Source organism: Hylobates moloch, unplaced genomic scaffold (assembly GCF_009828535.3).
Source record: "Hylobates moloch isolate HMO894 unplaced genomic scaffold, HMol_V3 SCAFFOLD_23, whole genome shotgun sequence".
NCBI lineage: Eukaryota > Metazoa > Chordata > Mammalia > Primates > Hylobatidae > Hylobates > Hylobates moloch.
Window position 1 is genome coordinate 25,464,298 of NW_026652298.1, and position 14,973 is coordinate 25,479,270.

Consider the following 14,973-nt stretch of genomic DNA (forward strand, 5'->3'; position numbering starts at 1 on the left):
TCAAGGGACTCTTACGTTCTCTGCATGCATTTGAGGTCAGCTGCCCATGTGGTCCAACTCAGAGTGCAGGTGGATGCTCTGTCCAACAGACTATGTGAAATCAAAGGGATTCAAGTCTGACTGGTGCGCTGGAATTTCACCCCGGGGTAGGGAGACCAGATTGATGGTTGCATTAGACCCACGGCTTCCTGCATCGTGGGACTGCAACATAGGGAAGGGAGTGGGTGGGGCTGCTGGCTGTCCATGGTACTGAACCAGGTGCCATATTTTCTCCCTAATCCCAGGATTTTAAGGGATCTGAGAAAGAGGCCATGTTGGATCTGAAAAGAAAAGAAAAACTAGAGGAGAAAGAATCACTGGAGTATTTGAGAGATTGCAAGAGAGTGAGAGAAAGATTTCTATAATATTTCGACACTGTTTTATGACAGTCCCAGGCAAATATATTTCCTCCCTGTTCTCTCTCCCTAAGGGAAGCTGTTGGGGAATCTGTGTCTGCCCGTTACAAGTTTATGGGCACAGTCTTCTGATTTCTTCTAAACCAGTCCTCTTGAAGTGGTCTGGGAGAAGGGAGGGAAGGCAGAGATGCAGGAGGTGGGACTGAACAGAGACCCTGGAGTATATGTGCTTGTGTGTGCTGGGGCCAGGGAGGGGCAGAGAAAGCACACACACGGAGCTTTGGTCACCAGTATTGTGGCGGGCGTCTTGAATAAAAATAGCCAAACTCCCAAACAAACAATCTCTTCTAAATGGATGGGTGGGTAAATGAGGCTCCACCCACCACCCCCTGCTGACCTTCCTGTGACACTAAATGACATGCCCATGAACCTGGATTTTAAGCTCGAATTGCCTACAAGCCCAGAGAGGCATACATTCTCCATCAAGCAGTGGGAAAAAGTACCCAATTACCGATTGCCCTGTGTCCTTTCATAATGATACAGAAATTCCCTGCAATATAATGGATGAGGAGGTTATCAGAATTGAGAGAAGAGGTGATTTTTGCTGAAATAGGATTAAAAGCTGATTACTTAACATGTGTGCAGAATAGTAAAACCTGGCCCAGTGATGACAAGCTCATCATCCCTCTGGGTGATGGGGGCAGTCAGCCCTCCTCGGAGCTTGGCACTGCCCCAGACACAGGCAAGAGATGTGCTGGGTGTGTGGCCTGCAGAAACACACACAGCCTACGTGGTCCAGGGAAGGAACAAGGGACCATTCAGGAGAAATGCCACAGACTCAATAGAAATGGAACCAGCTCTGCACTTCTTTTCTCAAGCTAGATTGGAAATGAGGATGCAATCAATCAACCTGCAGGTCAGGAAGATGAATCTGGAATCCCTCAACCCAGCTCTGACAGGCAGGCAGCTAAGGGAATGTCAGTGACAATCCTTCAGAACTGGATCCCCTCCCCACTTCTAGATGGCGCTGGGACTGTTTTAGAATACTCTGGATTAATGGAGTATGACTCATGAAACCAACACCCTTTTCTTCAGGGAATAATACAGCAATGTTCAACATGAGAAAAGGCATGCTTGGTGTAAAAAGATTGTCATTACGTGATTGGTCACTGTGAAGGATGTGTCAAAAATTGATGTGGCAGCCGGGCATGGTGGCTCATGCCTGCAATCCCAGAACTTTGGGAGGCTGAGGCAGGAGGATCACTTGAGGCCAGGAGTTCAAGACCAGCCTGGCCAACATGGCAAAACCCCATCTCTACTAGAAATACAAAAATTAGCTGGGTGTGGTGGTGGGCACCTGTAATCCGAGCTACTTGGGAAGCTGAGGCAGCAGAATTGCTTGAACCCAGGAGGTGGAGGTTGCAGTGAGCAGAGATTGAACCACTGCACTCCAGCCTGGGTGACAGAGGGAGACTGTAAAAAAAAAAGTTGATGTGAGTGTGTCCTGAAAGGGTTAGCATATACAGTTGTACAGGTTACGCACTACATACCTTTTAGGGGTGCCATCAGCATTGTAGATATCAGGAGGGGTTTTTAAATAGCAGTTTTCTGGAGAATAGCAGTAAGGTTCTTGTTCTAACAAAATCTGTATATCGTGTGATTTTTATGACCAATGGAAGCCAAGTATCTGGAGAAAGAGCTGCCTTTTCTATTTTGCACAAAAACACTGTGTGGACTGCTGGTGGTAGCACCGTGTGTCTACTCCACGCAGCCTCTGTGCAGACTGGAGGGAGACCAGGCATCCTGCTAAGACAGCAAGGATGTCTGGATGTGTAGACGACAATGTAGGTGGACCCAGAATCTCTTTGCCAAAAATTCAGCATCTGCTTTGCCACAAAGGCTAGAACAAGCCCCTACCTTTCTTGGGAAAATTTTCCCAGATACTCACCTCGGCAGGAAGCAGGGTGTAGGAGTAGAACTGTTTCATCTTGGTCACCAGATCGTCTGTGGAGACGGTCACATACTCTACAAACCTCCGGTTCAGCAGGAACCAGTCCGAGCCGCCATCCACGGCGATGCCCTCTGGGATCCGCCGATCTCCCAGGCGCCACATGTGAGCGTCGCACTCCAGGAAGAGCCGATCCAGGCCCTGCTTCCGAATGAACCTAGAAGAGAGAAAGCTGCCCTTAGCCCAGAGGTGTCCTGAAAGACAGAACGCCAGCCAGAGTCCAAACAAAACAACACAATCATAGCGATGATGGCAATTATTGAGTGCCTGCTGTGTGCCAGGTACTGCCCCAGGGCTCTGCGTGGAGTTTATCACTTGATCCCCACAAATGAGGCACGTCACTGTATTTACCCCTATGATGCAGGTACTATTTGACCCCCAATTTTCATATGAGGGCACTGAGGCTTAGAGAGCCCAGGGGACTTACCCAGCACAGTCAGACGACAGTGATGATCTGCTACAGCTACTCCTTCTCTAGAGAACTTTGGCAACAACCTCCTTATGCCATAGAAGCCTTGGCAGTTTAGTGAATGCAGACTATGGACCCTTGTCTCAGAACAGTGCTCTTCAATGCATACAACAAAATATACAGGGTTATGAAACAGCGAAAAATAAAAACCCACCAAAGTTCTGATATATAGTAATGCCTGTGCTTCTTGACTCACACATTATATACAGGATTACAACATTTTTTAAATTTTTATTTTTTGAGACAGGGTTGTGTTCCATTGCCCAGGCTGGAGGACACTGCTGTGATCCTAGCTCCCCGCAGCCTCAAACTCCTGGGCTCATGTGACCCTCCTGCCTCCAGCTCCTGAGTAGCCAGGACTACAGGCATGCATCACCATGTTTGGCTGATTTTTAAAATTATTTTTGTAGAGATAGGATCTCACTATGTTGCCTAGACTGGTCTTGAACTTCTGGCTTCAGGCTCCCAAAGCCCTGGGATTACAGGCATGCACCACCATGTCTGGCTGCTGCTTAAATTTTTTGTAGAGATGGGGTCTCACGATGTCGCTTAGGCTGGCGTAAAACTCCTGGCCTCAAGCAATCCTCCCGCCTTGGCCTCTCAAAGTGCTGGGATTATAGGTGTGCGCTACTGCATGGGGCCTGGATTACAAAATACATTTTAAAACACCGAATGTATGGTAATATATGTGTTTCTTTATCAATACGTTAAATAGCAAGATATCATGGCAGGTCTATTTTTTTTTGCGACAGGGTCTCACTCTGTAGCTCAGGCTGGAGTGCAGTGGCATGATCTCGGCTCACAGCAACCTCCACTTCCTGGGTTCAAGTGATTCTCCTGCCTCTGCCTCCTGAGTAGCTGGGATTACAGGCACATGCCACCTTGCACAGCTAATTTTTTTTTTTTTTGTATTTTTAGTAGAGATGGGGTTTCACCATGTTGGCCAGGCTGGTCTCGAACTCCTGACCTCAGGTGATCTGCCCACCTTGGCCTCCCAGAGTGCTGGGATTACAGGTGTGAGCCATTGTGCCCGGCCTAACTCCTGAAATTTTGAAGTAGTGGTGAGTATAAATGATATTTAGAGGTATCTGCACCAACTATAATGCGATAGGAAAATAGATGATTCCTACTGGTGACTGAGTCAGTTACTGCTAATACTACTGTGATTTGTTACCTACATTTAACTAGATTTCAGTTGAAATTTCATTAAAAAAGATATCATTTTCTTCTCATCCAAAGTCACGAACCTCCCCTGAATTTTTCCCATGAACCCTAGATTAATAACTCCTACTCTAGTAACTATATAATCATCTTGTTTAGAATTTTGCAAGGCAGGCTGGGCAGAGTTGGCATTTCCTATTTTGTAGATGCAGAAACCAAAGCCGTTCAGGTCCCAGAGCTGGTGATGCGGGCATGTTGGGAGGGTGGACAGAGCTAGAACGAAGCCTTTTGGGCCAAACACTCAGTCCATTAGCAATCAGCATTCATCGCACACGTAACCATCATTGCCATTACCATCATCACCATATTCATTATCATCACTGTCACCGCCACCGTCATCATCATCTCTATCTTCATTATCACCACCACTATCACCATTGTCACATATTATGTGCCAAGTACTGTGCTGGCCCATGGTGGGGGCCAAGGAGAAGTAAGGACAACCTCTGCTCCTAAGGAACTAGTTATCTAGATGGGAGCTTACAGTCTAGAGTTGAACTCAGGGATCTTTCTGCTCCTTCAGCCTGCTGGCCCTTACACATGACCAGGACTCTGGATTTTTCAAGCCCTTATAAATAACTCTATTGTATGAATGCTTCTCCACACACCACAGCTTCCCTACACACGTGCCTTCTGGTCATGGATTCTGTATGTGCTGGGAATGATCGTCTTCTTCCTCTCCCTTTCAGTGTTCCCTGAGTGAACTTCAATTCATCGATCAGACTACAGACCAAAAGTTACTCTCTCAGTCCTTACAGTCTTACAACACTGTAATTTCTTGCACCATCATTGCCATTACCATCATCACCATTTTCATTATCATCACCATCACCATCGTCGTCATTACTACCATCATCACCATTTTCATTATCACCACTGTCATCACCACCATCATTGTCATCATCACCACCATCACAACCATCATCACCAATTTCAGTATCACCACCATCTTCATCCCCATTATCACTACCACCATCACCATGGCAACGAAAACATATAAGCAGTATTGCAAGGGCTTTATATGGATTATCTACTTTAACTGTCATGAAAACCCCAGAGACAGTACTTTTATTAACCCATTTTTACATGTGTATGAACTCAGCAACTTGCCATGGCACATTTCTGTGATTCTGTGATTACTGTCTACCCTTTCCAGTAGACTACAAGCTTCATGTGAGCTAGGGTTGTTGTTTCTGCTCATCACTAGTGCCTGGCACACAATAAGTGCTTAGTGAGTATTCGCAGAATGGATAGATAATCCATCAATAGGCAAATGCATGTCCAGCACCTACCACAACCCCAGCCTTGTGGTGGGTACAGTGAAAGACAGGAAACACTATAAACCACAGGCTTTATCTTCTAGGAACTCATAGTCTGACTGGGTAAATATGATACAGGCACATGTAACCATAGGTTAAAAGAGTTTCGAGGAACTTCTGGAAAACTGGGGACTAGAGTAAGGCTGAAAAGCCAGCATGCTGTGGACTTGGTTGGTGATCAGGGATGGCGTCATGGATGAGGCAGGGCCTGAGTCAGGCGGGGAGGGGTGCAGGGAGGAGAGAAAATGGACATTCTAGACAGAAAACAGACTCATCAGAGATCTGGGGAGCAGACCAGTTTGGCTTAATTGGGAGATTGCTCTGGGCAGATGACACGGATTGAAAAGGTCATACGTTTTTAATAAAGATGACATCCACACAATATAAAAAAGAGACCAAGAAATGATTTTATGATCAAGGGGATCTAAGTGTCTCAAGGAAGAGCTGCCTTTTCTATTTTCCACAAAGGCACTGTGTGGATTGCTACAGGCAGCACCGAGTGCCTACTCCATGCAGGCTCCATGCAGACTGGAGGGGACCAGGGGCTCTGCTATAACAGCAGTGGTTTAAAATTAAGCATTTAAGGTGTAGAGTTTAGTGGAATTAGTTCATTAACAATGTTGCCAAACTGTCACCTCTGCCTAGCTTCGAAACATTTCATCAGCCCCCAGAAGGAAACCCCATACACATTACGCAGCCACTCCCCATTCATGCTAGCCCCTGGTAACCATCAGTCTGTCTTCTGCCTCTATAGATTTACCAATTCTAGATATTTCAGATAAAGGCAGTCATACAATATATGGCCTTTTGTGTCTGCATCTTTTGCTTGGCATAATGTTTTCCAGGTTCATCCATGCTGCAGCAGGTATCGGTGCTCCATGCCTTGTTTTTGCCTGCTCAGCATCCATTTATGATTTTTCTGGGAACCACCTCTTGCTTTGCTTTGGACTCATCCTTAACTCTCAGTTTACTTGGGTTTGTATCCTCCTCCTAGCACCAGGGGTGGGAACAAGACCCAGGATGGATCAGAGCATCCCATCTGTCTGGCCTCTATAATCAGTTCAGGGATGGGCCAGCAATGCAAGCTGGGTCTGAGACTAGGTCTTGGATTGTTGCTGGAGTTACTGAGAAGGAGAGGCTTTTCTATGAGATTTCTGGCAGGGAAGATATGAGCCTAGGGCTGCTGGTAGCCATCTCATCACCATGAATATAGAGGTTGTCTGACAATGAAGCAAACCGGAAATAGGAGACAGAAAGACACAGTGCCAAGGGCTTGATGGGTTCACTTGAGATTGTGGATCTCACTGTGCCTGACCCTCTCTCAGACTTGTGTGTTATGTGCTTAAGGCATTTTTGAGATAAGATTCCTCATTTCGGTTTGAAAAAGTCCTAATACAAGCCTGAATGATTTCAACTTCATCACAACCATGATGTGTGGGGAGGTTCTTAGGCTTGAGACAGGGCAGGTAGCCAGGACTGTGGCAAAAAATGCCTCCACTTCCACTAAGTCAGTCTGCTTAGAGTTTTAGAGCTGTCTGCATTTCTACAACAGACCTCATTACTCTGTCTTCAGACTGGAGTAACCTGTCTCCTCACAGGTAGCCTTTGTTCTCACTATAACACACCTTGGCTCTAGACTTTGTGCCTCCCTTCCAGGTCCTAGGACAGTGCAGGTCAGCTGCTCAAGAAAAGTCTACTGTGATGAGGAGATTTCAGGGTTTGGAAGCTGAAGATGGTCCTGCCCTGGTAGTCACGCTGAATTCCAGAAAGAATTCCCTCTCACTGGGCTTCCCACAAATCCACTGACATCCACTCAAGGGAATTACATGAAACCTCATTAGTAAACCTACATGCTTAGCACTTTCTTTTCTGCATGAGCAGAAAACCCACCTCTAGATATTGGCTACTATGGAAGATAATGACACAATACATCTAAGTCATCACAAAATGGATGGTGGTGTAATGAAATGGCGATGACGATGATGGTGGCAGGGAACAGACTTAATTCGGCTGAAATGTGCTTTTCATCTGTGGGGCAGTGTGGTTTTACCTGTCACCAGCTGGGTGACTTCAAAACATTAAGGAGTCCTCTCTGAGCTTGGTAAAATACAAAGTTGGTCTAGATCTGGGTTGTAAAGTTAGATCCCTATAGGGTGGTCAAACAGATAATGGAAGCGTGTGAAGCAGCCTGAATATGAAAAAACAAGGAGTGATGAAATTAGCAGAGAAGTGAAGGATGCACATTCTGAAATGCACTTCCACTCCTTTAAAATAAAAAAAGCATTTCTGGTTGAATAAAACATCTCTCTAGGATGAATCCAGCCCATAAGCCATCGGTCCAGTCACAATAATCCTGGGTTAGGTAATTCCCAAGGTACTCTCCAGCTTTGACATTCTATAAGTCACGTTGTTATACTCAGGAAGAGGGCATAGGGCAAGCAATACATCTCATATGGATACACGGGAGCCCAGAGAAGACTGGCAACTTTTCTAAGGACACACAGAGGACTCAACACAAGGGTAGAACCAACCAAAAGACCCAAGGTGTCCTATGTCACGGGTCTTGCTCTTTCTCTAACACATCTTTCCACACGCAAAATCTGAGCTCCTTAGAAAGCCATGTTCTCGCTGGAGAGGAGTCCTCTGTCTCAGTTTCCCCCCTGGTAAAATACAAAACTGGGCTAAGTCTGGGTTGTAAAGTTAAATCCCTATAGGCGTCAGACAGACAGGGGAAGACAGATAATCCAAGCTCATTAGCAAAGTCATGTTCTTGCTGGGGAGGAACTCAGCAAAGATTTTTCGTAATACAGTATTAACCCACTGAAATGTAACTGAGCTCTAACTGGGCCATCAAAGGAAGCCCCTGAGTTCAGGAAAATAAAACCCTGCCTTGACTCTGGCTAGTGCTAATTATACAAAAATGTCCAGTCGATGCACTTAACCGTGCTTGAAACTTTCAATTTTAGATAATTTGTATTCAAACTTACATGGTTACCAGACTGAGAGAGAGACAGACAAGAAATACAGGTGAGAGGACTAGCAAAATTTTTCTTTCCATTCACCAGGTTTTTAATTTCATGTTCCATTATATGGGATAATAGCATCGTCTTGCAATTTTCATGTGATGTCCTGGACCATAATATTCAAATACAATATTTATGCAGTCATCTCCAAAATGAAATATTCATGGGATTGGGAGATGGGTTGCTGTATTTACTGCATTCAAAAACTGATATGCTGCAAACGCATGCTTTGGTTAACTAAGAGTAAATGGAGACAACCAATTCCCTAGGTCTCAGAAAAGTTTCTGGAGTCACAGGGGTGAATGGGGACTTAAGTCTTGGCCTAGGAGATGGTGGCAGAGGCCCAGCAATGGGGTATCTACCAGGGGAGAGGCATCAGCTGTTTGGGCAGGGATTTGCATTTTTTTCTTCCCTTTCTTTACCGTAACTTGAAAAGGTAAAATTGGAAGGCAAGGTAAGTCAGTGAATACCTGAGTGACTTTTTATAAAATATGGCTCACCAACAAGGGGCGCATGGCTCTCTCACCTGAGGCATGAAGTGCAGATCTGTAGCAATAAGCCCAATATACAAAAGGTGCCCAATGATGCACTCTTCCTCTTCATTTCCCATTGAGTAGGTTACCTGGGGCAACTGGGGCAACAGGTGACACTAGAGCAAACAGACACTGGGTGATCTAGGTACTAATCCTGCCTCTGCATTCACAGGCTATGAGGTGTGGGGCTGGCTTAACCTCTCTGAATGCCAGTTTCCTCATCTGTAAGATGAGCCCCATGACACCTGTCTTGACAGGCTCCTGAATCAGCTGCAAAGTGTGATGGATGATGCTTCTCACAGGGCCTCGCAAAGTGTTTAGTAAGCGCTGTTCACCCAAGCAATGAACCGACTCAACCGTCAATCCGTTCTTACCTAAGGATGACATCCCTCCCCCATGCCTGGCATCCTCAATCCTCCTTTCATGCTTTGTATTTCTCCACAGGACTTTTCACTTTCTAACACAATATACAAGATATTTATTTAGTCTGTTGTCTATTTCCACTCACTAGATGTAAGCTGCAAGATGGCAGAGATTTTTGTCTATTTTTATTTACTGCTGTATCTCTACTGCTTAGATCAGTGCCTACCATACAACTGGTGCTTAATAAATATTTACTGGATATATGAATAAAGAGAAGGGTAACAGCCACACCTGTTGGGCAATCAGGAGGTCACAGACATTCGTTAACTAGGTATCAGATCCTTCTAACACACATTTAACAGAAAAGAAAATTGAAGCTCAGAAAAGTTATGTAACTTTCTCAAGGTCACACAGCCAGAAGTCTTGAATTTAAATGCAGGTCTAGCTGGATCCAATGCAAGCTCTTAACTACTCTGCCATCTTTGATGCCCCGATTCACCACAGTCCCACCAAAAAGATAGAAACAACGGATCTGTGATCTTCTAATGCTTGAAAAAGGCAATGCCCAGAAATGAGAATCAAAAGGGCTTATTGTTGGCTCTGGAAGAATCTTTCTGCCAGACCTCTAGAAGACATCTGTCTTCTACCTGAGGTCAAATATGAAATCATTTGCATTCAGTTTTACTTCCTAGGCTCTGAGGAAGGGGCAGTTCACCTTCCTGATATTTTTACCTATTAGCACACTACAGGAAAAAGTCACAGCTAAATATGATCCTATTATTAGGACATCCCAGGGACCAAATCTACTCAGCTGAGCATCAAAGTAAATCAGACAGAGGGTGGGAAGGAGTCCTGATTCTCCCCCATGGGAGAAGAAGTCAGTTAAAAAATCATCTGTGGCTTTTGGAAATAACTTCAGAAAGGCCGATGATAAAGAAGTTTCTCAATTCAGTTAATTAATTCACTGGCTACAATCTTGGTATATTCATTGAGTATGGAATTATTCCAGAATTAAGCTGTCCCACTGTCAATTTTAGAAGGAATAACTCTGCTCTTCAAGTTTACAGCATGTCTGAGCAAGAAGGAATCTTCACAAGCAGCTAATACAGCTAATGCTACAAATTAAAAAAAAAAAAACCCTGAGAATGAAAGTACAAATGATACATCCAAAGTCACAATGCCTAGAACAAAATAAAATCTCCCCCTGTTCTGTTTTCTTGTCTAGTAATCTGTCATTGAATCTAGATTACTCCTTCAGCATAAGTACAACCTAAGGGTTTTAGTTAAAAAACAAAGTCATGGAATAAATCATACCCACAATGCATAAATTCAGTCAGCTATGTGAACGGGTTCACACGTCTCTTCCTAGGCTCTCAGGAAAGGGCAGTTTAGCTGCCTGAGATTTTTCTCTATTGGCACAAAGTCACAGCTAAATATTATTCTATTGGGATGCAGGGGCAAGATTTTGAGTCCTGGAGCCAGATGACTTGGCCCAAGTCTTGTGTCTTCTACTAACCTTAGGCAACTTTAATCATGTGGTACTTTGGTTTCTCACAGGGGAAATGGTAATCATAATCATAATACCTAATTCATAGAGCTGGTATGATGATCCAAATGAGATTGTATATAGGGAGGGCTTAGCACAGTGCTTAGCACATAGTAAGGGCTCCATAATGTTCATTACGATGCTTTATGTTTTTTTCCTTTATCAAGGTGAATTTCTTATCTGTCCTCTTCTCTCTTCTGGGATTTGGTAGACAGGTACACAGGACACCTCCATGGCTAAGAAGAAATGCTTTTGTCTGGCAGAGCAATGATATTTCAGCACCAAGGACAGAAGTTCTTGTTTTAGTTGTGCAATAGCCATGGTTGTGGCATGAAGGTGACAAGTGTCCTGGCCATCCATCTAATTCTGTCCAAGCTCTGGATGAGCTCGCGAGGATTCAGCTCACTGATTTTGAAGTTTGGCAGTTCCTCAGGGCCCCTGCTAGCCATTTCTCTCAGGCCCAGGGTAGGCTGTGCCCCTTCTGGGCCTGAGCTGGAGTCAATTGTCATTCCTTTATCCTACAGTAGCTGGAAGATCAAGAAGGCTTGGGGAATTCATTCCTTTAGCAGCACTAGAAAGCACCTTCGATATTCCAGGCCCTGATCTATGCACTGAGAAAATGGTTTTAAATAAGATGGACATCACCCTGCCCTTCTCTCTCTTCTAGGCAAGACAAAAAGCGTAAATAATAACAGCTACCATTTATTGAGCATATACTACATTCTAGGCTCTGTTCTATGCACTTAATGTATATTCTTTTGTTTAGAATTCACTGCAACCCCATGAGGGCTCATTTCACAAATGAAGGAACAGAGACATAGAAAGGTTAAGTAAATTTCCCAAGACCCACACAGCTGGTGAGTGGCAACGAGGGGATTCAAGCCTTGGTGTCAGGCTCTGCATTCCACACTCTAGCCACAAGTTTCTAATAAGTAAGTAGACATCGAGAAATACGAAACACAAGTATAAAATTACATGCTATATAGGAACACATATGGGGGTAATGGTAGAAAATAAAGAGACAGGGACTTAATTAGTGGAGATCATTGGGGAAGGCTTCACTGAGAAGCAGGTGGCATGCAAGCTTAAAGAGAAGGAATCAGTCCTCTAAGGAGTTATGGGGAAGGCCTTTATGAGTGACAGAAAATTGAAAGTGCAAGGGCCCAGTGGCTGACAAAGGAAGCTACAGGGAAGTCCTCAGCTTCACAACCTCACTTCGTAGTGGCCGACTTGATCTGATTGGTGGAAGTGACATGCCACCCACAAGTCCACGTGGCTTGGATATGGAGGGAAACTCCACAGTCAGCACCCTTAGGGAGTCAGTGCAGTACGGCGGTTAAGCACCCTGACTTCAGGCTGGGTGTGGTGGCTCACGCCTGTAATCCCAGCACTTTGGGAGGCCGAGGCAGGCGGATCACTTGAGCTCAAGAGTTCGAGACCAGCCTGGACAATATGGCGAAACCCCATCTCTACTGAAACTACAAAAATTAGCTAGGCATGGTGGCACACGCTTGTAATCCCAGCTACTTGGGAGACTGAAGCATGAGAATCACTTGAACCTTGGAGGTGGAAGTTGGAGTGAGCTGAGATTGCACTCCAGCCTGGGTAATGGAGCGAGACTCTGTCTCAAAAAGAAAAATAAAAAGAACCCCGACTTTGGAGTTACTCTGCTTGGCTTCAAGTCTGTCTCGCCACCTATGAGCTGTGTGTTATTTAATCTTTCCAGCCTCAGTGTCTCCATCTGGAAAATAGGCATGATGATGATGATCGCACTTACATCATGGGGTTGTTGTAGAAAGAGTGAATATCTGTAAGGTGCTTAGGATAATCAGTGGCACATGTACCAGTTATTATTACTGCCCTGTGTGGAGAAAGGTGACTTAGGTTTGACATTCAAGGAGGGAAGGAAAAGAAGCTCAAGTGGAAATGCAGAGTCAGTGGCCTGAATCCTGAGGCTGGAGTACCTGGGCTTGGTGGCTCACATTCTTCACAGGGCTCACGTCTCTGAATCAGCTTGCATCGCCAAGCGTCTAAAGGTCTGTTGAGGGCTAACTGGTTTTCCACATTTCATCTATTTTTAAAAACATTGTTTACTGCTTTTGTGATTATAAAAGGAATGCATCGCCTTCATAGATGGTTTGGAACATAAAAAAATGCAAGGAAGAAAATAAAAATCATACTCTACCTTTCAGAGATGACACTGGGAACGTACTTCCCCTCTAGTCTTTTGTCTAACTTCTTTGCGTATTGTTTGGAGGGAAGAAAAGTTCTAAAGATGACCTAAAAACACACGCTGAGGCCCAGGGAGGTATGTGTGTGCAGTTTTGTATGGGTGCCTACATAATGCCAGACTTTATTTTGATGTGGCTGCTATAATTGGATTAAATAAAGTGAACATGCAAACAGTCATGAACGCATCAGTTGGGTTTAAGGAAAGCAAAAGAGAAATGCAATCTGCTTTCCCTATTGGAGATGAGATATTAATGATCTCCTCGCATCAATCATGGAGCTACAAGTTAGCCAGAAAGAGAGCTCTTCTCTCAATAAGCAAGCTGGCACCAAAGGGCCTCCCGAATGCGGATTTGCCTGGGGGAGGTTCCTGGCCAGGCTCTCAACTGATTTGCCAACTTTTGGTTAAAAACATTTGCTTGTTTATACATCAGAAGAGGTTTGGGTCTGATGATTAGTTCAGTGTCAGAAAAGCGGAGCTAGGGAGGCAGCTCAGATGCCATCCCGGCCTCCGACAGGAGAGTGCTGCCTCTGGCAGACGCGGTGCAGACCAGAGAAGAGAGAGAAACTCCTCTATACCACTTCTGACCTGGGGCTGGAATCTACCTGCCTGGCTTTCTTATATTTGAAATGATAGCTGTTTCTCTTACTGTGCTTTGCCTTACTTTAGGCATAATATCCATAAATTATAGGTTGGAGTGGCTAATTTTATAAATTGTTGTCAATACATATAAGGTCAACACCTAACTTTCATCACATGCCCACTTATAAAGGACCCAAATGAATCTCCCATGTCCCCAGTGGACATGAGAGTTACTGAACATAAGAGTTATTGAACATTTTTGTAAAATCTTAATCATGTGTATATTATCATCGAGATTCTTCTCAAGTCAACAACACCATCATTATCACCACTACCACCACCACCATTATGATCATTATCAACTTAATAGGCGCAACTAACTGTCCCCAAGGGCTTTTCCATATATTAATTCTTGCAACAACTCTATGGGATTGGTATGATTATCATCATTCCCATCTTACAGATGAGAAAACTGATACACAGGTAACTCACGTAACTTACCCAAGGTCACACACTGTGAGTGGGCATTAGAGCTGGCCCGTGAAACTTGACAGTGTGGCTCCAGAACCTGAATTCTTAACTGCTATGCTATGTGCTTTATGTAGCATCCTATATAAGAGGCCCCTTAATATTCTGCTCTAAGCCAACTTTATTATTTTTAGAGACATGATCTCGCTTTGTCACCCAGACTGCAGTGCAGTGGTGCAAGCCTCAAACTCCTGGCCTTAAGCAACCCCCCTACATCAGCCTCCCAGGATGCTGGGATTAGAGGTGTGAGCCACTGTGCCCGACCTCTAAGCTAACTTTAAATAGCTTCAACTGTTTTCTTTCAACGTAGCCTTATTCGAAGCATAATATCCATAAGTCATGAGTTGGAGCAGCTAATTTTATAAATTTGTTGATACACGTAAGATCAATACCTAACTTTCATAGCATGCCCACGTATAAAGGACCCAAAAGAATCCCCCATGTCCTGGTGGCACATAAACACACTTTGCAAAATGCTGACCCTAGGAAGTAGGGGAAGGACTTGCCCTCAACCCGTGCAAAAAGATAATTCTATTTACATTCAGCAGGATTTTCCTTCATCTGCACACCTCAAGAGCGTAAACCTGCAGGTCCTCTCAAAAGCAGTCACTATGGAGTAATAAAAGAACACAGGCCTTAAAGTCAGACGGAACCAGGTTCCATCTCAGCTCTGTTGTTCACTAGCTGTAGGACCTTGAGTAAGGTAAAGCGACTCAAACCTCAGCTGTATTCATTTCTGAAATGGGGTAACACCTG

At 44.5% G+C, this 14,973-nt stretch overlaps 1 protein-coding gene across 1 annotated transcript in view; it reads right to left on the bottom strand.

Moving 5' to 3' along the window:
• XYLT1 (xylosyltransferase 1) overlaps nt 1-14,973 on the bottom strand; it is a 256,950-nt gene that overhangs the window by 36,113 nt on the left and 205,864 nt on the right. The window contains exon 7 of the mRNA XM_058434252.1: nt 2,344-2,560. Coding sequence (XP_058290235.1) covers nt 2,344-2,560 — 217 coding nt within the window. The remainder of the gene's footprint in view (nt 1-2,343; nt 2,561-14,973) is intronic.